Source organism: Lagopus muta, chromosome 8 (genome assembly GCF_023343835.1).
Source record: "Lagopus muta isolate bLagMut1 chromosome 8, bLagMut1 primary, whole genome shotgun sequence".
In the NCBI taxonomy this organism is placed as follows: Eukaryota; Metazoa; Chordata; class Aves; order Galliformes; family Phasianidae; genus Lagopus; species Lagopus muta.
The window spans coordinates 14,740,012-14,763,283 of record NC_064440.1 but is presented as its reverse complement, the minus strand read 5'-3'; the positions used below and the strand labels follow the sequence as shown (position 1 = coordinate 14,763,283).

Sequence of the window (23,272 nt, the reverse complement as noted above, 5' to 3'; positions counted from 1 at the left end):
TGGGTTTGTCCCACTCCACAGCACTGGAGACAAACTTAGCATGGTCCCTCCAGTTGTGGACCGGGGCAGAGGCAATGCCCCAAACAATATCCCCCACCACGCTCAGCATCATTCGGCTTCAGCCCAGGCCATGCTGACCCAGATGGAGCCTGGGAATGGGGCCCCAATCCCCAGCGCTGGCTTGGCCCCAGCTCCCGCCGGGCCCCGGGATGAAGGCGTCGGGAGCCAGAATGTCAAACAACACCGTGAGCCAAGCCAGCTGCATCCCGCAGCCAGCCCTCCTCTCTGGACCTCCCTCCCCGCTGCTCCCCTGGGATTTAAGGCACGCGGGGATCCGGGCACAGCCTCTCTGGGGCTGCGGGCACTGGGGGCTGCAGCCGGGCGGGATGCAGGGTTTGGGGTACCGGCTGCCACTCAGTCTCATACCACGGTGCTGCTGGGCAGGTCTGGGCCCTGTCTGGCCTTCTGCTGATGAGGATGAGAAAGGAGCAGCCAGGGTGTCCCCCCCACTTCGCTGGCCCCCGGCCGTCTCCCTCCATCCCGCTCCTTTTACAGACACGAGTCTCTGAGGCGCCTTTACCCTAACAGGGAAGGAGCGGACGCCTGTTCTCTTAGGCGCGTGCTATTGTCTAAATAGGAGATCACTCTTCCTCCGTGCCTGGAGTGCAGCCCAGCCAGCGTGCCGGGGTCCCATGGAGCCCTGGGTGCCTCCAAAAGCCACAGATCACTGTTTGCTGCTCCCTTCAGGCTGCTAGCATGGGCACAAAGCAGCCCCAGTCCACATTCCTCCCTTCCCAGGTTTAGCGATGCTGGGGGTGGCTGCTTGTCCCTGAGTGCCATGGGGATGCTGGGTGTAACACAATTGCCATGGGGATGCTTGGAGTGGCTGGCTGACCCCATAATCCATACGAATACAGGGCATGGCCCCCTCGATCCATGTGAGTGTGTGGGACGTGTTTTCACCTTTGTCCAGGGGGACATTATGGTGGCATTTGTTAGGGCCTATGTGGATGCTCGAGGACAACCACCTCCATGCCCTGTGAGGCTGCCTGTACTGATCAGCCACAACTAGCTGTGACCCATGGGGATGCTGGTGATGTTCACCTGTCCCACAGGCCATGGGGATGCCCACAGCTGACCTGGCTGCCCACATAGATGTGGGATAACTTGCCACCCTCACAGCCCAGGAGAATGCTGGGTCGTCCATCTCCGTGGCCTTGATGACATCACCCATACCAATAAGATGAGGCAGCACTCACTCCATCCCACTGCATGGCTGGTGGCTGGTGTAAGGGCAGCCGTGTGCTCAGCCTCCAGCAATGCCCGGGCACTGACTTCACTTTCCCATGCAGGGACACGTGGCCTGGGCTGGGGGCTCGGCAGCAGCATAGTTGCCATCCCTGCACTCATCCTGGCAGGGCGGGTGCTGGGGGGCTGGCAGGCTGCAGGAGAAGGAGGCGGCCCTTCCCGGAGCTTTGCACATCCATCCTGGCTGCCTGGCCCTTAACCCCTTCCAGTGGGGCTCAGCTCCAGCTGCGTGGCCCCATAACCACGGGAAACGGCACGGCACCGCAACCCCCGGTCCCCTCTGCACTGCACACCCAAGGGCGCATGCAGGAACCCTGCGGTGGGTCACGAGCTCTGCAGCGAGGGTCCCAGCCACACTGAGTGCTGCAGGGTGGGGCAGCTACGGGGCGCAGGGCAGCAGGTGCAGGGTGAGTCAGGGAGCACCCAGGAATAGCCACTGGCAGCTTTTCCAGGAAGACCCTGCGGCTCTGGGAATCAGCAGCAGCGTGCCAAGGCGCTGCCCTTTGCCCACTGCAGCGCGGCCACACCCGGCCCCGCCACTCACCCACACCCCTGGCACCCTGATCCCATATCCATCCACTGGGTGCAGTGAGCAGCCCCTGACCTGAGGGCCCGCAGCTGACCCATGCACCTCGAGCCCCCGGCAGGAGGCTGCACGCGGTGTATCCGGCACGACGTGTTTGGCTGCGGTGGCCGCTGTTGGCATGGAGACCCCCAGCTGTCCGCTGGCGGGGTGGACATGGGAGCATGGGAGGCATGGGAGCCCCGTTCCTCTTGTTTTTTTTCGGGGGATGTAAGGCAGGTGCTGGGCTGGGAGCACAGATTCGGGGCTGTCGGGGTCACGGCAACGGGACCACCAGTTTCCCATCTCTCAACGCGCCCCGAGGCCTCGCGTTGGCGAGGGGGGGGGGAGAGGGGGGGGGATGCACGGGGACACGGAGCGCCGCGCTGCGTTACGCCGCGACCTTCCCCCGCGCGGAGGTGTCGGTCCTCCCCTCCAGCAAGGGGCGCGCGCGGCGCGGCGCAGCGCGGCGCGGGGAGGGGCGGCGGCGGCCATGCAGGTACCGGGCGGGAGGCGGCAGCGGGGCCGGGAGGCCGTACGGAGCCGGGGGGGTTCGGCGCCGTCGTGCGCCGCCCCCGGCACCGGGAGGGATGGGGGAACCCGCGGCCCGGCCCCGGCGGTTCGGGGAGCGGGGCTGCTTCCGACGTGACCCCGGTGGCGGTGCCCGCAGGCGGTGGGCCCGAAGCAGGCCGTGCAGGCGGCGGCGCAGGAGCTGGTGAGGTTCATCAACCGCGGCCCCTCGCCCTACCATGGTAAGAGCCGCCCCGCCGCCCCGCAGCCGGCACCGACCGCCGGCTGACCGTGCCTTCCCCGCAGTGGTGGCCGAGTGCCGCAGCCGCCTGCTGCAGGCCGGCTTCCAGGAGCTGAAGGAGACGGAGCACTGGGACATCCGCCCCTCCTGCAAGGTGGGTCCGGGGCCAAGGGCTGGGGGCCGAAGAGGCAGTGCGGCCCTGACGGCCTGCCCCGCACCCCCCCTCCCCGCAGTACTTTGTCACCAGGAACTTCTCCACGCTCATCGCTTTCGCCGTCGGGGGCCGCTTCCAGCCGGGGAATGGGTTCAGCCTGCTCGGGGCACACACCGACAGCCCCTGCCTCAGGGTGAGACCTTCCTGACACGCCTAATTGCTCTGAGCCCCTGTGCCCTCTGACATCTCCCTGCCACCCCCTGCAGGGTGCTGAGTGCCCGCACTGCTCCGCTTTTGCATTTCCCTCCCTACAAAGGGCCTCATGGCACACTGGTGGGCTCTGGGCATGCTCTGCCCGGTCCCCACCGGTGTCCCAGTCCGTGGTGTTATCTCTGCACTCATCCAGGTGAAACGACGCTCGAAGCGGGGGCAGGTGGGCACCTTGCAGGTCGGTGTGGAGACCTATGGAGGCGGCATCTGGAATACCTGGTTTGACCGTGACCTCACCGTGGCAGGAAGGGTGATCATAAAGGTGAGCCCGGCTTGGGGTAGGGACGGTGGCTTGGCTGTGGAGTAGGACATGCTGCTACTCCTGTGACCTCCCAGTCCTGCAGACCTGGCCCAGCGAGGCAGCTTAGCAGTCCTGCTGGTATTTCAGGAGCCGAACACGGGGCGCCTGGAGCAGCGACTGGTGTGCGTGGAACGGCCCATTCTCCGCATCCCCCATCTGGCCATCCATCTGCAGCGCAGCATCAATGAGAACTTTGGACCCAACACTGAACATCACCTGTAAGGCCTGGCTCAGCTCTCCCAGCTGGAGCAGTGCCCAGCCCCAGTTCTCAACCTGTGGCAGCTGCTGATTACAATGGCTTAACTCACAGTGGAGGGCTGGGGGAAGAGCACTGGGGTGTCCTAGGGTGGCACAATAGGTCTGTGCTTAAAGTTTAGTGTGTCCTTACTCCATTCAGCATGGCAGTCAGTCCCCAAGGGGTGAGCAATGCCCTGGAGCTGCTGCCACTGTCTCCCCGCAGGGTTCCCATTCTGGCTACTGCTGTGCAGGAGGAGCTGGAAAAAGAGCCAGCCACAGAGCACACAGCTGGTGTTGCTACAGCCCAGGTGAGTAGGTTGCCAAGAACAGTGGGGGGCTGACTACGGTCTCCCATGTGCCATCTTTTGATCTCTTGTCCTCATGGCTCCCTGCCAGCAAGTTCTTCTCCTTCCCATTCATAGCTACATACTCTCAGTTCCACCCCAGAACCACTTACTCAGCACATGTGCTCCACTGTTCTCTGTTCCCACCCCAACCTGCAGCCATCCTAAAGGAAAGGGAAAGTCCCCCATCAAACTGTCACATATAGACTCCCTTTTGTCTTAGAGGAGGGAGGGGAGGTTGCGCAATGGGCAGAGAGCCCCTCACTATGCCCTGTGAGCACAGCTCAGTGAGGGCTCAGATGCAGAGTGTGTTAATAGGCAGGAAGCCTAGGACTGCAGTGTGAGAAGGGAATGCGAAAGTTTCTCTACTCTCCATCATTTGCACTGCCCACAGCTCTGCTTTTTTCCCAGACAGAGCGGCACAGCCCTGTCCTGCTTTCCCTGCTCTGCTCACAGCTGGGAGTGAAACCAGAGCAGATTGTGGAGCTGGAACTATGCCTGGCAGATACGCAGCCAGCGGTGAGTACAACAGAGCCTCCTTTTACCTGTATGCAACATGCCTGCAGGCTGGCACTGCCCAGTCCCATGCACAGGACGCTTCCTCTGCCTGGGGGACACAAGGCTGAGAGCAGACTGAGAGGAAATGGCTCCTAGGGGGCAAAGGTGTGGACTGGGCTGGGGACACATCCCACCCGCTCTTTGGTGTCTTAAAATCTGTGCCTTACTCCTTGTTCTCTGACTGCAGACTCTTGGCGGTGCCTTTGATGAGTTCATCTTCTCCCCACGCCTGGACAACTTGCACAGCTGCTACTGTGCTCTGCAGGTGAGAGGAGGAGGGAAGGAGCCTTGGGGTTTTGTCATGGCCCTCTTGTGCCTTGACTTAACTTTGCTGGTCTGTTAGCTGGTTCCTATGGCAAAGGTATTGGGCCTGGGGTTGGATAGTTGCTGCCCCCTTGTGCCAAGTATGTGGCATTCCCAGCATCTCTCGAGGGTGATGAATTCTGCTCACTGGGCACTGTACCCACAGCTCCTTTTCTTGGTGCCTTGGACTTTCCTGGGGATGTTCCTGCCAGCTTAATGCTGAGCTTCCTTGGATGGGGTGGCACTCAGGCTGGTGCTCTTTCTCCTCCTCTGTCTCTCCAGGCGCTGATAGACTCATGCACAGTTCCTTCCCTCTCCCAGGAGCCTAATGTGCGCCTCATTGCACTCTATGACAACGAGGAGGTGAGGAGCATAGCCGTGGGGTGGCTGGCACACAGAGGGGCTCTGTGTTCTGTGCTCCTTGCACCAATGAATAGAAGGAGTTGCATCCCAACCCCCCATGGAGCACCATAGGGTTTGCTCACCCCACCACATAGCCTGGGCCTGGCAGGGAGTGGGAACTTCTGATGCAGTTGGAAGCCTCTCTGCTGGGTGTGGGGAGCTTGCTGTCACTCAGCTGGCCTGGAGTGCTGGAGGTGGCTGGGTTGGTACTGGGTGGGTTGTGCTGATGGTCCTCCTGGCAGGTAGGGTCAGAGAGTGCGCAGGGTGCCGAGTCCCTTCTGACAGAGCTGGTGCTGCGTCGAATCTCAGCATCACCGCAAAACCTGACAGCCTTTGAGGAGGCGGTGGCCAAGTCCTACATGATCAGTGCTGACATGGCCCATGCAGTGCACCCTAACTATGTGTGAGTATTCTGGACCCTGCCACGTTGTATGTGGGGACTCATCTTTTGCACTCCTGTTGGCATAGTGGCGGGACAGTTCTTGTAATGGGGAGGCAGGATTGCAGCATGAAACTCCTACGTCTCTTTTGCAGGGACAAGCATGAAGAGAATCATCGACCAGCCTTCCACAAGGTGAGCACAGCCCTTTGCTTTGCGCCATACCTGGTGCCATCTGTCTGCTCAGCAGCAGCGTGAAACACACAGCCACTGTCCAGAGTGCAACTCAGCAGCAGTTTTACAGGAGACCTTTGTCCTGCCACACAGTGCAGTTGTGCACATTGCTGGAGTTAATTACATGGAACCACAGTCCTATCTGTGGAGATGTTCCCTAGCTTAGAGCTGGGGCTGTTCCCATGGCAAGCATGTCACTCATAGGATCCAGGGGGTGGGACAGCATTTCTGACTACGGGTCTCTTCTGGGCACTGAGCACTTAGAATTCTGTAAGTAATACAGTATATCCCTGTGCCAAACCCCATGTCTTCCCTTTCACAGGGCCCTGTCATCAAAGTGAACAGCAATCAGCGCTACGCCTCCACAGCTGTCACTGAGGCAGTCATCCGGGACATCGCGGCCCGAGTGGGAGTTCCTCTGCAGGTGAGCACAGCTCCCTGGTGAGTATTACCAGTTCCTGCTGAGGCCGTGTGCTGGAGGGCAGGACCAGTATCAGGAACTTACCTCTCCACTACTGTACCTATGCCTGCTGGTGTCTGTACTGCCCTGCTGTGCCGGGTGTCCTGGCAAGCAAGCTCAAGGGATAGAAGGGAGTGCAGGTCTGGCCTGACCTCACTGAAGCTCTCTGGGGGCTTTGGCATCTTGGCTTACAGACTGTGCAGCTTCCCTGTCCTAGCATGTCTCCCGTTAGGACTAAGCCTGGTGGAAGCCACAAGGGAGGCTGTGTGGCACTGGGAGCAGCTGCCAACCCCGTGTGTCCATGCAGGAGTTCATGGTACGCAATGACACCCCATGTGGCACCACCATCGGCCCCATTCTGGCCTCCCGCCTGGGGCTGCGCGTGCTGGACATCGGCTGCCCGCAGCTGGCCATGCACTCCATCCGAGAGATGTGCTGCACCTCGGGGGTGCTGCAGAGCATCACTCTTTTCAAGGTGAGCCGGGTCTCTGCCTGCTGCCCCAAATCCCCACTGCTCTGTGCTCTGCGTCCCCTTCAGCCCTACCTTTTGGGCGGGCTCCCTGCTGCATGGGGGCAACGCAGCAATACCAGGAGCTTCCGGAGGTGCTTCTTGCCTCTCCACCATCCATCCCAGCCTTCCCTGGTGACTGCCATCCCCAAATGGTTCCTATGGCAACCAGCGCTAGCCTTGACTCAGTGATGGGTTACTATGGTGACGCGGTCCTGCTCTGTGCAGCAGCTGGCTGCGCTGAGGCTGCACGTAACCCATCGGGAAGCTGCTGCCTGTGCCCCTGCCCCGCACCCTGATGGACCTTCTCCTTTCAGGGCTTCTTTGAGCTCCTGCCGGTGGTCAGCAGCAGCCTGATGGTCGACTGAGTGCGGTGGGAGAACAATTGTGGGATTCATCCCTGATTAAAGCATCTTTGTCTCACTGGGGAGTGGTCTGTGTGTCTGGCTGAGGAGGGGAAGGGACAGCTGTGGATCCTGAAGCTGCTGAGAAGGTTGTCCAGCGGAGGAGTTGGGGTGAAGGATGGCCCTCGGAGCTATTGCTGTCCCCAAGGCCCTGATGGGACTGTAGGTGGGCTGAGGCCAGCCCTGAGTTCCTGCCTTGCACATCTGCTAGCCTCAACTGCAACAAATCTCCAGCTTTGTCCAGTCCCTCTGTGCTCCTACCCCAGGAAGGGCCCTGAGGAGTCACTTCGGAATGCTGGACCCACGGCTGGGGATGCCTCTCCTGCTTTCCCGAAAGCCGGCTCTGGCGGGCAGGGTGTGAGGGTGTGCTCTGGTGCTCGCTGCCCATTGACTAGGGCGCAGAGTCGAGGCCCAGGCGGGAGCCAGTAGGCCTGCAGGGCGGGCAAGGGACGGCCGTTGATTGGCGGCTGCATGCTTGCGGAATGACACGCCCCCTAGGGGCGGAGTTTGTCTCGAGGGAGGTCGTGATTGGCGCCCTGCTCTGCCGTCTCTCCCCGGAACGCGGCGTCATTGGCCTCGCTCTACCGGAGGGGGGCGTCAGCATAAAACGGGGGGGGGGGGAGGGGGGAAAATAAGTCGCGGCCTCCGATTGGCTGCTGTGCGAGGGGGGTGTGGCGCGGCGGCGGCGGGGCGGGCGCCATTGGAGGGGCGGCGGCGGTGGGCGGGGCGCGTGGCGGGGCGCGGGTTGGCGGCAGCGGGGGCGCGGCAGCGGGGGCGCGGCCGGTGGGTGCGCCATGGTGCGGCCGTGAGCGGAGCATGGGGCGGCGGCTGCTCCGGGCTCTTCTCTGCCTCCTCCTCGTGGCCGGCCGCGGGCTGCTGCGAGTCGGAGAGGCCACCGCCGCGCACGGTGAGAGAGTGGGGCTCCGGGAGAGGCGGCGGCACCGCCCGGCCGGCGTTCCCGAGGCTATCGGGTGGGGCGGCGGGATGCCGTAGGGCGGGGGATGAGCGCTATGGTGCCGTCACGACGCGGCGGGTCCGGCCCCGGTAACGGGAGAGCGGCGTCGTGCGTCACCCGCCCCAGGGGCGCTTCTGCCTGGGCTGCTGGCTGGTGAAGGGGATGCCCCTGGGCTTTCTGCTAGCTGCGGAGTTGCAGCGCCTGGCAGGACGGAACGGGAGCAGGGCAATGCTCTTCCGGACACCTAGCCTGGCGGGTGCTGCGGGGCCCGGCTCCGAGGTACAGCCGCGAGAATGGGGACCGGGGCAACGTCACCGCACGGTGGCTTCCTGCGGGACCCCGGTACCCTTTAGCTGCCCTCCGCCGGCAGGTGCGGCCCGGGACCCGGAGCGAGCCGGTATGCTCTCTGAACGCTCCAGCTCTGCCCGCATCTCCATTCCCGGAGCTCTGGGGGTACCGGGGGCCCTTACCGGCAGCAGGGCTGCAGCCCCCCCGCACGGGCCTGGCGGCCGCTGACTCACTGCCGGTGGGCAGGTGCCGCTCCGTCCATCCGCTCCCGGGCAGCGGATCCCTGCAGTCACCCAGCTGAGGAGGGGAATACCGTCACCCGCTCCCCGGGGCCGCGCCGCGCAGTCCTGCCATCCCCTGGAGCGGTTGTGGCCGAGCCCTGCCCGGCCCAGGCTTCCTCTCCGGTGCGGAGTGGGACTGCCCGGCGGGACGCGGCTCCGTCTCTTTAGCACCACGGACAGCGCCCGGCCCGCCGCCCGGTCCCGGCGCCCGCGGCCCGGAGCCCCCCAGCGCCACCCGCGCTTCCCTACGCCCCGCGCCTCCTTCCGCACCCACCCTGGGGAGCTGGCGGGGGGCAGTCCACGGGTACCCGCGTTCTGGGGACCCCTCCCCACTTGCCCCGGCGCGGGCTCAGCGGGCCCCTCCCTCCCCTCCCCCCCGGTTGTTTTCTCGTTCCTTCCTCGCCATCCGGGGCTGAGTCATCGCTTGCTGCCGTCTCGCTGCTGACGGTCTTGGACCGAGATGCGGGGGGAGGAAGGGGGATGCTGCCCCCCAAAAGGGGTGGGGACCTCATCACACTGCTGCGTGTGCGCCTTGGGGCCCCCTGTGCTGCGAAAGCGGGTCCCCCCATGTTGCAAGGTGCAGGGCCGTGCCCTCGTCTGGTAGTGTCACATGTGGGAGGGTGAGAGACGATCCCGCAGCTCGCTGTCCCCCTGGCTTTCCCTTCCCCACTGCCAGCACCCCGCAAAGCTCCAGACTCCCCCTTTCCAGAGCCAGGAACAGGCTGTGCTCAGGGCCCACTGCTCAGCTTTGGGGATAAGGAAGGCTGCACTGAGGCCCTGCCCTGGGCTCCCCCACAGCCACCACACTGCACCCCCTGGCACTTCCATGCAGAGTAGAGTCCCCAAGCAGGTGACTGCCTTACCAGTGATGAGCAAACCCCATTCAGCCCCCCTTGCTAACTGTGCTGGGTCTGTCTGTCTGTCTGTCTGCCCCAGGCTGCCTGTTTGACCGGAGGCTGTGCTCCCCACAGGAGGTGTGTGTGCAGGGTGAGTGCCTACAGAAGAGCTCCTGGTCCTGCTCTATCTGAGGTGGTGCCTTATGGCGAGCAGGAGGGAAGGGTGCAGGTGGGGCTGTTCCACCCCAGCTGTGTTCATTACTCCTCCCTACCGCCCCCCTCTCTTGCAGATGGGCTGTTCGGGCAGTGCCAGGTGGGCTCGGTGCAGGACAGGCCTCATTTTCAGGTCACCTCCCCCGTGCTGCAGCGCTTACAGGATGTCCTGCGGCACCTCATGGCACAAGGTGAGGGCTGGGGAGGCATAACCATGGGCTGGGCAGCATCACACAGAGGCACCACGGGTAGCAGGGATATTTGAGATCCCACTGGTTGGGAACTGCTCTGGGGTGAGGAGGGGCTCATCTGGCTCTGGGAGGAACAGGAATGACCTCAAGCAAAGGGTAGCTCCCCACCCCCAACATCTCATGGCCCCCCTCCACCACAGGGCTCTCATGGCAGGATGGCATCACGCAGTACGTAATCTCACAGGAGATGGAGCGCATCCCCCGGCTCCACCCACCATCCTCGCTGGAGTCCTCACCCAGGGACAGGTAGGGCAGGGTGGAGTGGGGGGCACAGCAGGGCTGGAAAGCTGTGCCCGGGTGCCATCCCTCACTGCTTGTCCCAAGGTCCCTGTCTGCACGCAGCTCCCCCCGGCGCACCCCACTGCCTATGGCCTCCAGCCTGCCTGCAGCCCAGCACCCAGGGCAGCCCCCACATCTGCTGCCCTCAGGCCTGGCTCAGCGCTACCTGGAGCACCTGCTGCTGCCCCCACCACCCCAGCTGGGCTACGAGGAGGCTTTGCTGCATCCCTACTCCTACCACAAGGTACGTGGGAGGGGGAGGATCCTCTCACAACCTCTTCTCCCTGTGCTGGGATGTACAGTGGGTGCTGATCTGAGGCTGTGGTTTGGTTGCAGTTTGGCTACCAGGATACCACACACCAGCTCCCAGGCAGTGCGGCCAGGCAGGGCCCCGATGCTGCCTCGCTGCTGGTCCGCGGCCTGTATGGGGCTGGCCCCATGCCCTCCTACAGCGGGCAGCCAGGGGCAGAAAGTGGGCACCTCTTCCAGGATCTGGGCCTGCTTGCGTTGCCCAGGGAAAAAGCTGCTCGCATGGACCCGGCCAGCACCAGACCCTTGCACAGTGCGCGCCTCCCAGGTGACTACAGGGATGTGGGGCAGCAGGATCAGGCAGCAGCCGTGGCTGCCCGGCCATCCCCTGCACAGACAGGTACGTATTCCCTGAGCTTGGGGCTCTCCATCTCATTTGCCGTCCATCCCCAAAATCCCCAACCCACAGCCCCACCTGGGTGCAGAGCTCTCACCAATTGCCACATTCCCTTGCAGATGCCTCCTTGAAGAGACTGGCCTCCCTGCTGGCTAGCTATGGGCTGGGGCTGCCCGAGCTCAGTCCCCAGCAGCTCAGCAGTCTCTCTGCCCTTCTGCAGCTGCTGCAGAGCTCCAGTGAGCAGGATGCAGGGTCCCACAGTGCTGGGTGTGGGGTGCTTGCCTTCCTTTGGAATCCCCATTCTTCTCTTTCCCAGGTGCTGCCAGCCCTGAAGCACCCACAGCAAAGCGACTCAGTGCTCAGCAGGGAGCTGCTGGGCCACAGGTGGGCTGTGTGTGTGTGGGAAGGGAGTGTAGCCTCCCTGGGGGGACTCGTCGGGGATCCCAGAACCTCCCTGTCTCCCATCTATAGGTGTCAGAGGGGGACATGCAGCATGGAGAGGAGCCAGTGCCACCCTCCTCCGCAGTGCCACCTCCCAGGGTCACAGCCAGCAGTGCCCCAGCACAGGGGCTGGGGGACCGGGTAGCCACCTCGCCAGCCCCCCAAGCCCAGCCACAGATGGGGCATGGAGGGGACAAGATGATGGCGGTGGAGAAGAAGAGCTACACAGAGGTGAAGGACAGTGGTGGGGTGCAGCGGGGCACACGGCCACCCGATGAGTATGGCTACATCATCACGGACCAGAAGTGAGAGTGGGGCCAGGGCACTGCACAGACCTCATCCCCAGCACTGGAGCCATGTGCCCACCTCACCCCACCTTGTTCCTGCAGGCCGCTGGGGCTGGCTGCTGGCGTGCGGCTGCTGGAGCTCCTGGCCAAGCGCGTACACCTCTCCACCACCAGCTTCATCAACATCAGGTGAGGGCAACACGGTGCTGCCTGGGGATGGGATAGGATGGGCTCTGTGCCCTGCTCTCACCCTGTGTCCCCCCCAGTGTCGTGGGGCCTGCGCTCACCTTCCGCGTGCGGCACAACGCCCAGAACCTCTCACTGGCAGATGTGGCCAGCCGGGCTGGTGAGTGCTCAGGTTGGGATCCTCCTACACACCTGTTTTCCCCTCTTCTTCAGGGACTGAGAGGGGGAGTGGGTGTCAGCAAGAGAGGGCTCCTACCATACATCCCTGTGCTGCTGGTTGAGCTGGGTACCTGGGGCATGGTGGGGTGTGCTTGGACTCCTGGAGTTTCCTTGGCCAAGAGAAAGCACCCCACTGACTGTCTTGTCCCTGTCTGCAGAGCAAATGAAAGCAGAGCTGGAGGCTGAGCTGGGCCTGAAGATTGTGCAGACGGGAGTGGGAGAGGTAAGACCATAGCATGGGGACTTAAGGCTGGGATGGGGCTGCAGGGAACTGGGAGCTGTGGGATCTGCAGGTGGTGCTGGGGCCACTGATGGCCCCACATGAGGCTCTGAGGACAGGGATAGGAACGGAGCCTATGTTAACAGCTGGGGAATGGCACATGAGGCTTTATGTTGGGAGCATTCTGTTCACACCCCGCAGCATGATGCTACCTGTAGGTTTGGGGCACTTAGCTCTTAGTAAAACACAAGCCCATGGGGTCTGAAGGCATTTTGGGAGGATGTCCCCCTGCATCCAGGACTTGGCTCATGCCCAGCCTCACTTCCCTTCAGTCTCTATTCATGGCCTGCGCACGCCAGCCCTGTGCTAAGCACCCTGGGGACCAGACAGGGAAAATGCCATCATCCCTGCAGGGAGCAGCGTGGCAGCTGGAGGCAGGGATGGAGCAGCAGCCATCTGCTGGGAGAGAGCCTCCCTCCCGTGCTCCTGTGGGCCACGGGAGCCATCCCATGGGGGACAGGGATAGGAACGGAGCCTATGTTAACAGCTGGGGAATGGCACAGCAAACCCCTGGGCCAGGGTCCCTATTCCCCCCCTCTTGCCCTGGGGACACCGGAAGGGGGAAGGCCACTAAGGCAACTCCATCAGCCCCATGCACAGTGTCACGATGGCAGTGCCTTTTGGTGTGACAAGTGGCAGGAGCCAGGAGGGAGGGGATCTGCAGCCCTAATGAGTGCTTCTCTAATGAGCAGGACCCCCCAAAGGGAGTTGTTTGCACTGAGGGGTGAGCTCCTTGTGCTGAACACCCCCAGGACAGGGGACAGCAAGGGCTGGGCCTGGCACTGCCCCAGCAATGGGGGCAGACGGCAGGGACATCCCCAGGCAGCGTAGGCAATGATGATGATGATGATAATGATGACGCAGCATCCCCTTGGTAACCTCATCAGGCCCGTGGCCAATGGGAAGCCGAGGCAGTGAGGTAATGTAGGGCTTTAGCATCTCATTGGGTGCAGAGTATTTGGTGGTGGGGCTGCCCGAGCATCTTTCCCACCCCTGGCTCTGGGGAAGGACCCTGGCAGGCTTGGTCTTGGGGGTCTCGGTCTCATCCAGCGAGGGCTCAGCACCCTCCTATCCCAGCATGGAGGCTGAAAGGCTGAGAAGGATCTGGGGTTCAAGTTCTTGGGTTGAGTCAGGCCGGAGCTCACTGAGCTGAGGCTCTGAGGGCCCCCACCTGCCCTGCAGCCTAGCAGGGCTGGGAGGCAGTCCCTGGTACTGGGAGCAGCAGGTGGCTGCTGCTTGGGCTTCTCCAAGCTGTGCACTTCCTGCATCCCAGAGGGCAGGGCTGTGAGCTGTGCTAAGTGCAGACACAAGTGCCCCTCGCAGGGACACCAGCTCTGCTCCCAATGAGCTGAGGAGCGGCACAGCTCCAAGCATCCTCCCTCTGCTTTAGCCCCCACATCTTCAAACGCAGTGTGGGATGGGCTCTGTCCCTGCACCCCTCCCTGTGCAGATGCCTCACTCTAACCCTTGCTTGGTCCTGCCTGCAGCGGAACGAGGCGGCTGTGTACCCACGCCCCTCTCACTTTGGGGATGGCTTCCACTCAGTGCTTCTCACCTTCATCGCTCTGGCCTGCGTGGCTGGTGTCTCCATCGCAGCTGCTGCAGCCTTCTGCCTCCAGCAGCACGCCAAGCAGCGGGAGAAGGAGCGCCTGGCTGCCCTGGGGCCCGAGGGGGCTGCTGATACCACCTTGGAATACCAGGTAGGGATGTGGGATGCTACATCCGCATGGCTGCAGGTACAGGTGGGGCCCTGTGGCTGAGTACTGGGGCTCTGCTTGCTGTCCCCAGGAGCTGTGCCGTCAGCACATGGCCACCAAGTCACTCTTTGGCCGTGCTGAGGCCCCTGCAGCAGCAGCAGAGACGTCGCGAGTGAGCAGTGTCTCGTCGCAGTTCAGCGATGCCCCGCAGCCCAGTCCCAGCTCACACAGCAGCACGCCGTCCTGGTGTGAGGAGCCTGTCCAGTCCAACATGGACATCTCCACTGGGCACATGATCTTGGTGAGCCCCCCTGGTGGGCTGTGGCCCCCAAGGCTCCTCCCGGTGCTAGGCTGACCCCTCTCTGCATTCCAGGCATACATGGAGGACCACCTCCGCAACAGGGACCGGCTGGCCAAGGAGTGGCAGGCGCTCTGTGCCTACCAGGCTGAGCCCAGCATCTGCTCTATCGCCCAAAGTGAAGCCAATCTGAAGAAGAATCGCAACCCAGACTACGTGCCCTGTGAGCATCCCAGGACTGTGGTGTGGGGCACAGGGATGTTGGAGGTGCTATATGGAGTGCTGCCCCCAGTGCTCACTGCCTCCCTTGCGCTCCTCTTCCCCAGATGATCACGTGAGGATCAAGCTGAAAGCCGAGAGCAACCCGTCCCGCAGCGACTTCATCAATGCCAGCCCGATCGTGAGTGATAGCTGGGGTCCCCTCTGGCTCCAGGGGCAGCAGGAGCTCACTTTCAGCTCCACTGCCCCTAGGGCATCCCCTATTCCTCCTGCTGTCACACACCTCCCGGCCCACTGACACGCAGTGTGACACCCCTTTCCCCCTCCAGATCGAGCACGACCCACGGATGCCAGCTTACATCGCCACACAGGGGCCATTGTCCCACACCATCGCTGACTTCTGGCAGGTAAGTGTCACCCAGCTGTGCCAGCATCTGGTGACAGGGACGTGCCCCGTGCAGCTCTGGAGCTCCTGCATCCCGGTGACACTCGCTGTGGTTCAGATGGGTCACGGCAGCTCGGCCACCGCACCTGGGCTGTCACCCAGCAGTGACAGCGGTGGTGTTTGGCGTGCAGATGGTGTGGGAGCACGGCTGCACTGTCATCGTCATGCTGAGCCCGCTGGCTGAGGACAGCGTCAAGCAGTGCGACCGCTACTGGCCGGACGAAGGCTCCTCGCTGTACCACATCTACGAGGCGAGTGCGGGCTGGCAGCAGGGAGCACCTCGCAGTCCCTGTGCCGGGGGCACCGCGAGCATCGCCCCGCTCCAGCGTGCGGAGCGGAGCCTCTCAGGGTCCGCTGCTCGGTGCTGACATCGCGGGCCGACCCTTCTCCGGGCAGGTGAACCTGGTGTCGGAGCACATCTGGTGCGAGGACTTCCTGGTGCGCAGCTTCTACCTAAAGAACGTGCAGTCTCAGGAGACCCGCACCCTGACGCAGTTCCACTTCCTCAGCTGGCCGGCCGAGGGCATCCCCGCCACCACCCGGCCCCTCCTCGACTTCCGCAGGTGGGTGCCAGCGCCGGGAGGGGGCACAGCGGGCTCTGAGCGGGGCCGGGCAAGGCTCGACTTGGGGGGTGGGAGCCGGCGGTGGCCCTGCTGGCGGGACTCCTATCCGCCCCGCTCCTGCGCTCTGTCTCTGTCCCTGTCTCGCAGCTGCCGGCGTCATTTTTGTGATTTGCAGCTAGTAATCTGGCTCCAGTTGCATAGTCACAAAAGTGATCGTTGGCAGCCGTGCCTGCCGCACGGAGCGTGCCGGGAGCCCAGCCGGGGCCGGACCGCAGCCATCCCCGCCGGCGCCGCTCCCCCGGGGACTCCCGCTCCCGGCCCACGCTGGGAGGCGGCAGGAGCTCCGCACCGGACCCCGGTGCCCCCTCCCAGCGCAACCCGACCCAAGCAGGCGCTGACCCGGTGCCTCTTGTCCTTGCAGGAAGGTGAACAAGTGCTACCGGGGCCGCTCCTGCCCTATCATTGTGCACTGCAGGTACCGCAGCGGGGGGGGTCGTGGCTGGGGGCTGTGAGGCGAGGGCCGGGCCGGCACCCCCGACACTTCTCCGCGTCTTCCAGTGACGGCGCAGGCAGGACCGGGACCTACATCCTCGTCGACATGGTCCTGAACCGCATGGCCAAAGGTACGGCGTGCACCACGCGCGCTGGGAATGCGGCGGTGGGCTCGGCCCTCAGCTTCCTCGTGTCCCCGCACTAGGTGTGAAGGAGATCGATATCGCTGCGACGCTGGAGCACATCCGCGACCAGCGGCCCGGCATGGTGCAGACTAAGGTACCCCTAGCCCCGCCGTGCCGGCAGGCCCTGCTGCCCCCACCCCGAGCAGGGGCTGCTCCAGCCTCACCCCGTTCCGCCCCCCCAGGACCAGTTTGAGTTCGCTCTGACCGCCGTGGCTGAGGAGGTGAACGCCATCCTGAAGGCTCTGCCGCAGTGATGACGAGGATCCCCTGCCCTTCCCTCTCGTTTCCCTGCCACCCCCTGCCCCTTGGCTTCGAGCGCGCTCCTGGCCCTGTAAATGCTGTCTGTGCTGCTGGCTATGTTTTTTTTCCCACCCCTCTCCTTGGGCTGCAGGGCTCAGCCCTCTACATGCCCCATGGCATGCAGCCCCTTTGCTCCTGCTGCTGCAGTGAAGAGCGGGCTCCTGTCCCCTGCGGCGGAGGGGAAGGGCAGTGATGCTGGGAGAGTGGCCGTGGGGATCCCCTGGCTGCTCTCCCACCCCTGTCCCTATGCCCAAGAGGGGATAGGAGTGGGCGCGGGTCGTGGCCCTGCCCTGTCTTCTCTGTGTCACCCCCACCTTGTCACTCAAGCAGAAGAGAAATTTCTAGAGAAATATAATTTTGTATCTTGATGTGAATAAAGTTCTTGTGTCATGTTTGTGCAGCTGCAGCTGGGCTTGGCCTCTCTCTGTGTCCAGGGGAAGGGAGACGTGGTGGTGGCAGCATCCCGTGGAGCCTTGGGGGAAGCAGGAGCACAGCAGAGCCCAGGCCTGACCCCAGGCAGGGGGATCCCGCACCTCTTTTTGGGGCTGCCCCAATCCCAGAGACACACCACATGCAGCAGCTCCTGCAAACAGGTTTATTGACTGCTGTAGGCAGATGGGGTTTGGGGGGGCTGCGGGTGAGGGGATGGAGGCAGAAGCAGGCACCATTACCTTTGCCCTGGCTGACTGCTCCTCACTGCCTGCCACAGTCCCCTGTGCCCCTGAACCTCACCGCAGGGGAGCAAGATCTGTACCCCCCCAGCAGCCAGCTCGGGCTAAGCTACAGCAATCCCTGCTCCAGCCCCCTCTCACCACCTCCTCCCCAGCACCCAGCATGTGGTGCATGGGGCATGCTCAGGGTCCACCTTTCTAATCCTATGGATCTTGCTTGGCCACACGCACTAACCATCCCCCCCACTTTTCCCCCCACCCCCACTATATCCCATGGAGCTGCAGGGTGCTAAGGGAAGGAGGTGGCAGGGGGTGGCCGTGCAGGGACAAAGCGGAGTCCTCTGTGCCTCCATGGGCGAGCAGGCGTGCACGGTCCCTGGGCGCAGCAGCCTCAGAACACACCTGGGGAGACAAGCGGAGGGGGGGACACAACATGACTGGTGAAACCTGGTGCTGGGAGAGCGTGGCAGCCAGCTGGGATGGAGGGAAGAGGAAGGTCCTGGGAGGAAAGCCAAGGCACTGTACAGCAGAGCTACACCCATCTTCTGCACGGGAAGGGGGTGACAGCTAAGGGAAACAAGAGGGATCGTGCCCCTAGCAAAGGCAAGTACTCCTGTGGGGTGTGCAAGGAGTGGGAGAGAGCAGGCAGGGTTCTGCAGCAGGAGGGATGGAGAAGGTTAAGGCAGGAGCAAAGGCATCCACTAGACACAAGGCACCAAGCAATGTCCGCGCACCTCTCCTTGCAAGAAGGAGCACCCCACACCCTCCAAGTCTGAGAGGCCAAAACCTCTGCGTGGATGCAGAGAAGGCAGAGAGAGGGGAACTCCCCTGCCCATGTTCCACAAATCCTGGGCACAGAGCTGCCCATCCTACAGAGCCCCACCAAGGGCCTTTCTTTCAGCAACCAGGCTAATCTTGGCCGCCTCCCCCTCCCCCAGCACCAGGGCTTCCCCCAGCCACCCTTCACCTTTGGAGGAGCAGGGAGGCAGGACTGACCCCCCTTCCATTGCTGTGGGAGACAGCCAAGCCATGGGCAGCCACCGCATCATGGGTCCTCGCTGCAGCCCTGGCACATCATTCTCTTCGCAATGCCCTACAGAGGGCCCTTTCCCGGGGGGGCACAGCCCCTTAACCCCATGTTCACAGCAGGTGGCAGTGCCACTGCTTCACCTTAGAGGCAGGTTTACGCCCTGGTGTTGTGGGGCTGCCAGCCCTGGGGGGCTCCCGCTCTGGCCCCTCCCGAGGCCCATGGGCTGCACTGGTGGCACAGGGGCCAGGGCTGCCCCCTGGAGCCGGGTGGGCGCTGGGGCCGTGCCCACCTGCTTGGTGGTGCCCCGCGGCCTCCATCTCAGAGAGGCTGTAGGCCATGGCCAGCTGCAAGTCCTCATCCTCATCCTCGCTGTCTGTGTAGAGGCAGATGGGCGAGGAGCTCGGAGGCCGCCGTGGGGTAGGTGGTGGGGACGAAGGGGGGCGTGGGCTGGGGAAGGCTTGCTGCTCCCGCCGGCTCAACTCCAGCCCCAGCGCCATGTCGTCAGGGACACCTGCAGGGAAAGTGGAGTTAATGGCAAGGAATCCCAGTTCCCCCAAGCCTCGGTGCCCCCTTCTGCTCAGTGCAGCATACTGCAGAGCTGGGTGCCCAGCTGAGTCTATGTGTCTGTTCCACAAAGCTTGCACAGGGCCCCAGGTGTCCAAGCCCTAAGGTAGCCCACAGCACTCCCACCAAGGAGGTTTCCAAAGGAGAGGTTGCTGAATGTGGCAAGGCTTGGTGGCACCGCTTCTCACCATCGATGTGGATCGACTTCAGCTCCCCATCCTCCTCCACTTCCACCCGCTCCCGCCCATTCTCAATAATCCTGTAGGCAAACAGATGGGTGGGCAGAAAGACAGGCAGACGGTTAGCCTACAGCCAGGCTCTGTGGCAGAAGCAGCCCATGCTGATGAGGAGGTCCTCACCGCTTTGTGGTGATACGTCGACCATTAACAAAGGTGGTGGAGGTGGAGACGGAACGGAATCCCAGCCCTGCATCAGCCCCCGAGCTGAAGGATGAGGTGAAGAAATCTGGAGAAGGGAACAACAAAGGAGCACCTGGGAGGCACGGGCATGTGGGATGGGAGGGTGGCAGGGATGAGCCCATCAGGCCATGAATGCTAAGCTCAGGCACTCCGTATTCCCTACCTGAGGATCCAGGGAAGGTGGAGAAGAAGTGTCCCCCTCCGTGGTGCCGGGGGCCAGCTCCCCGCAGCTCAGAGAAGGGCAGCATCTCATCTGGAAAGCAGGCAGCCCCCATCAGCATCAACCCCAGGGCAGGCTAATGATGCCCCATAACTGGCCCCTGGTCCCTTCCCACCCCACACGCACCAAAGAAGTCAGCAAAGGGATCTCGCCCGCCAAAGAAGTCCCGGAAAACATCGTGAGCGCTGCGGAAGGTGAAGGTGAATTCAGGAGCCCCAGCATCGGCTCTGGAGCCCCCTGGCCCTGCTGGAGGAAAGAGACACAGCGTTGAGAGGAGGCAGGAGCTCCAGTGTGTGCAGCTCCACAGCTGGGTCTCCATACAAGGCTGTACCCAGAGCCGCACTGACCCCTCACCCCATAGCCCTGGTCTGCCCACTCACCTGCCCCCATGAGGCCCTCTTTGCCATAGCGGTCATAGACATCGCGCTTCTGCTCTGGAAGAAGAAGAGAGGGTGTCAGGGTCAGCTGCCCCAAGGGTGGGGGGTGCCCGTGACACAGCACCGTGGCCTCTTACTGTCTGACAGCACTTCATAGGCCTCAGCGATTTCCTTGAACTTCTGCTCGGCGTATTCCTTGTTGTCCGGGTTTTTGTCCGGGTGCCATTTCAGTGCTGCCTTCCTGTACCTGCGCAGAGGGACATTCAATGATGGGCACACGGCGGCCAGCCAAGCCTCGCTGAGCACTCACAGCTCCAGCCATGGCGGCAGCAGCTCTGAGCTCACTTCTCCCAGTCCCGAAATACAAGCCAGCCAGCACTGCCACAGCACCAATGCCCACACGCACAGCAGCACCTCACATGAAGTCTGGCAGCTCTGGCCACCAAATGGGCAAAAGACTTCCTTTCCCTGCCTCTGCAGCTTATTTCTACTCCTGTCCTCCTGCTTACAGACCCTCCCTTAGATGCACCGCAGCCCTGCTCCCCCCTCGAGGCAGGACAAGTAGATTCATGGCGCGCACTCGCCCGGGCAGCGCTCCCGCCACCAGAGTCTAACAGATCCCGGGGCCGTGCCGGGCTGTGCTGGCCACAGGACACCTGGCACCCAGCCACGGCTGTATCGGGGTCACGCCCGGACTCTGCGCGCAGTGCCACCGCCCAGCGCGCAGCCACACGGCCGCACAGCCGCTTCCCTCCCGCTCCCTGCTTGACCCGGGTCAGGGCTCCGGGTCGTGGCGCAGCTCCCTAAGCCAGTTCCGCTCTCCATCCTCGGCCACCCCCGCGCCCTCCGAGGCACGGCCGGCGGGCACCGACTTACGCCTTCTTGATGTCGTCGGCGGTGGCGTTGCGGCTCACACCCAGCGCTTCGTAGTAGTCCACCATGACGCGCGGCCGTCCCGCGGGGTCGCTGGGGGAGGAATGGCGGTGTCAGGCGGCACGGGGTGCGAAGCAGCGCCGCGCTGAGCCCATCACTCCCCCCGCGGCCGCTCAGACCTCCCCGGCACCCGCAGACCGGTGGGCAGCATCCCGCTACCGGCTCCGCGGGCGCTCCGCGTTACCTCTGCGCTCGGCCGTGCCCCGCCGGGTGCCGCCCGTCCCGCAGCGCAGCCCTCCCGAGCCGCAGCCGCCCCGCGAGTGCCGCGGCCCGCGATAAGGCGCTTAGCGCCCGCTCGGCCTTAGCGGATTAGCGGCTCGGGGCCGGCGCTGCCGTCACGCACCGCGGCCCCGACCCGCGGCCCGGGCCGCATCCGGTGACCGGGACGTCGACACGGCGCTCCGGCGCCCGCGCGGCTGCTGGAAGTTTCCGCGGCTCCCCCCGCCGCCGGGACCGGGCCGCCGGGAGGGGACGCGGCGGGACGCCGCTTCGCGGAAAGGGCCCGGCCCCGCGATCGCCCCGCGCGCCCCGGTCTGCCCGACGCGCCCCGCGCCCACCTGGCAGCCGCAGCCGCAGCCGAGCGCACCCCGCCCGCACCGGGCCGGCGAGCCGCGTCCCCCAGCCCGGGCCGCCGCGGGGCCTGGAGGCGGGTTCCGCGGGGTGACGAGCGCCGGCCGCGGCCAATCGCGGCGCCGCTACGGTGTGACGTCACGAGCCGGGCCGTGTCGGGGCCGGGTGGCGGCGAGCGCAGTGGGGCCGGGGCCGAGCTGCGGTGCGCGGTGCGCGGAGGGCCGGCCCGTGGCTCCGCGCCCAGTCAGCTGCGCTGCCCGGCCCTGCTGGAAAGGCCGCGATGCGGAGCGGCGACGGCAGCGGGGACAGCTGGGGTGACTCAGCGCTTTGCTGTCCCCGCGGGGGGTGGGGTGGACGCGGGCGCCGGGTGCCGCTCCTCCTGCGGCCGGGGGACGGCCCGTGCGCCGCGCTGCCGCGGGCACCAGGGGGAGCCGCGGGACGGGGCAGAGAAGCCCTCTGCACGGTGACGGGTGTTGTCAACCCGGCCGCCCCGCGCCTCGGGAGGTCCGCGTCAATCCGTGCTGCGGCGCACCGCGGCCTCTGCAGAGCGGTGCCCGACGCCGGGCCGGTCCCTGCCCCGCGCAAACTCAGCAGTGGGGGCCGGACGGGACTGTTAACGAGAGGGGATGTTTTAGAATCGCCCGACGAAAAGGGCATTTTGTAGCAACAAATTGGTTCAAGTTCATTCGGGAATGTGGAGGAAGGGGCGGCCCCGTAAATCGCTGAGTCCACGTGCCTTAGGAGTCCGGGGCCCCGGTACCCCGGCGGGTGACGGGCATCTCTGCATCTCCCTCCTCGGTAACTTTTCCCTCTGAAATCCATCGGCGCTTGGCCAGCCGCCAGCACCGCCTTTCCGCTTTTAACAATGCTGCAGCAGTGCCCCGTGACTCCAGGCTGGTTCCTCCGTCCGACAGGCTGCTGGCACTACGCACAGCCCCCTTACGTCTCTGCAAATCCCCCTCCACGCGCACATCGCCCTCGCACACATCTGCCGAGTCATCGAGGACTCTGGTTCTCCCCAAAATCGGGGGAGTAGATGAACGTGCAGGGCTGCGCTACTGGGGAGGGGAAGTCGGCTCTGACTCTTGCCCCACGGCTGCTGCCCCACGCCGGCACACTCCTCAGCATTGCATCAGAACTGACCGCAGCGCTGTTGCAACCCCCGACCACTTGTGACACAGGAAGGCCTGCAGGTCTGGGGACGGGCAATCAGCCGCTGGGTCCAAAGCCCCTCCAGAGCCCCCCCCAGGAGCTCTAGCGTCAGCTGCCCAGAATTCAGTGCCACCAGTACCAGGAGTATGGGCTCAGCTCATCTGCCGACTGCCTGGGGGCACCTGCCTCACCCCAGAGCTCCGACGTGAAGTCATCGCCATCAGCCAGACGCGGTCTCTTCACTGCCGTGGGTGTGCAGCCGCTTTTCACAGGGTGTGAATGAAGAAGGGAGGTGACACCCGTCCGGCCCCTGAGCCAGGGCGGCTGCTCACCGAGGGCCGGTCCCGACTCGCCCCTGGTAGCCCGGCACGTCGCGGATGAGCACAGCTTCGTCCCTGGGAGCGCCTCCCTGCCCGGTGAGTCAGGGCTTAGGGCTGCAGCGAGGTCTGGAATTACCCTCATTGTTCCGCACGCAGCAGGCATTTCACAATTCTCTTCATTTCATCTGAACCAGCAATTACACGTCTTTAGCTCGGTTCCAGCGTAGAGAGCCCACGGAGCCGGGGCAGAGCTGGCACCAGGATACTGCTACAGGAGGAGGGTGGGGAGCAGGCAGGGCAGCATTTTGCTCCTTGCATCCCCACAGTACACGGGGCTCTGTCATCTGTGCTATCTCCAACCTGTTGTACTCTTTCTTCCATCAACAGTTCGTTTTTTCACCGCAGCTGTACAGCAGAATGGTATACAAACAGACACAGGAGCCTCCTGGAGAAGCTGCACATCCTTTCACACCCCAAGGT

General features: G+C 63.9%; 3 protein-coding genes across 7 annotated transcripts in view; 2 read left to right on the top strand and 1 right to left on the bottom strand.

The window, feature by feature from the left end:
• LOC125696601 (aspartyl aminopeptidase) overlaps positions 1–7,194 on the top strand; it is a 43,952-nt gene extending 36,758 nt beyond the window's left edge. The window contains exons 1-15 of one of the 3 annotated variants that reach the window (XM_048952468.1): positions 1,945–2,106; positions 2,541–2,622; positions 2,687–2,775; positions 2,855–2,968; positions 3,182–3,307; positions 3,434–3,564; positions 3,807–3,891; positions 4,339–4,446; positions 4,673–4,750; positions 5,071–5,151; positions 5,433–5,593; positions 5,725–5,764; positions 6,126–6,227; positions 6,571–6,738; positions 7,089–7,194. In XM_048952468.1, coding sequence (XP_048808425.1) covers positions 2,056–2,106; positions 2,541–2,622; positions 2,687–2,775; positions 2,855–2,968; positions 3,182–3,307; positions 3,434–3,564; positions 3,807–3,891; positions 4,339–4,446; positions 4,673–4,750; positions 5,071–5,151; positions 5,433–5,593; positions 5,725–5,764; positions 6,126–6,227; positions 6,571–6,738; positions 7,089–7,139 — 1,467 coding nt within the window. In that variant the 5' untranslated portion in view covers positions 1,945–2,055 and the 3' untranslated portion in view covers positions 7,140–7,194. Of the gene's footprint in view, positions 1–1,944; positions 2,107–2,329; positions 2,370–2,540; positions 2,623–2,686; positions 2,776–2,854; positions 2,969–3,181; positions 3,308–3,433; positions 3,565–3,806; positions 3,892–4,338; positions 4,447–4,672; positions 4,751–5,070; positions 5,152–5,432; positions 5,594–5,724; positions 5,765–6,125; positions 6,228–6,570; positions 6,739–7,088 lie in introns of those variants that run through there. The other 2 variants (XM_048952469.1, XM_048952470.1) reach the window with 2 other exon arrangements.
• A 741-nt stretch (positions 7,195–7,935) lies between these two features.
• On the top strand, positions 7,936–17,003 carry PTPRN (protein tyrosine phosphatase receptor type N). Of its 2 annotated transcripts, none has more exons than XM_048952467.1 (23): positions 7,936–8,082; positions 9,636–9,686; positions 9,826–9,939; positions 10,140–10,245; positions 10,342–10,522; positions 10,615–10,927; positions 11,044–11,160; positions 11,241–11,308; positions 11,396–11,670; positions 11,755–11,841; positions 11,919–11,998; positions 12,216–12,280; positions 13,825–14,037; positions 14,126–14,335; positions 14,408–14,555; positions 14,659–14,732; positions 14,881–14,958; positions 15,128–15,247; positions 15,393–15,559; positions 15,981–16,034; positions 16,118–16,182; positions 16,257–16,330; positions 16,419–17,003. In XM_048952467.1, the coding sequence occupies exons 1-23, from the start codon at positions 7,992–7,994 to the stop codon at positions 16,488–16,490; spliced, it is 2,823 nt and encodes a 940-aa protein (XP_048808424.1). In that variant the 5' UTR covers positions 7,936–7,991; the 3' UTR covers positions 16,491–17,003. The 2 variants fall into 2 exon arrangements, with proteins under 2 accessions (XP_048808424.1, XP_048808422.1); XM_048952465.1 differs by having other exon boundaries at positions 10,324–10,522.
• Positions 17,004–17,116: 113 nt separating this feature from the next.
• On the bottom strand, positions 17,117–21,388 carry DNAJB2 (DnaJ heat shock protein family (Hsp40) member B2). Of its 2 annotated transcripts, none has more exons than XM_048952472.1 (10): positions 21,308–21,388; positions 20,694–20,783; positions 19,955–20,064; positions 19,821–19,874; positions 19,567–19,686; positions 19,384–19,473; positions 19,161–19,266; positions 18,990–19,060; positions 18,527–18,748; positions 17,117–17,609 (listed from the first exon to the last, which is right to left on the bottom strand). In XM_048952472.1, exons 2-10 carry the CDS (start codon positions 20,756–20,758, stop codon positions 17,599–17,601), a joined length of 849 nt encoding a protein of 282 aa, XP_048808429.1. In that variant the 5' UTR covers positions 20,759–20,783; positions 21,308–21,388; the 3' UTR covers positions 17,117–17,598. The 2 variants fall into 2 exon arrangements, with proteins under 2 accessions (XP_048808429.1, XP_048808430.1); XM_048952473.1 differs by having other exon boundaries at positions 19,567–19,683.
• Positions 21,389–23,272: the final 1,884 nt, after the last annotated feature.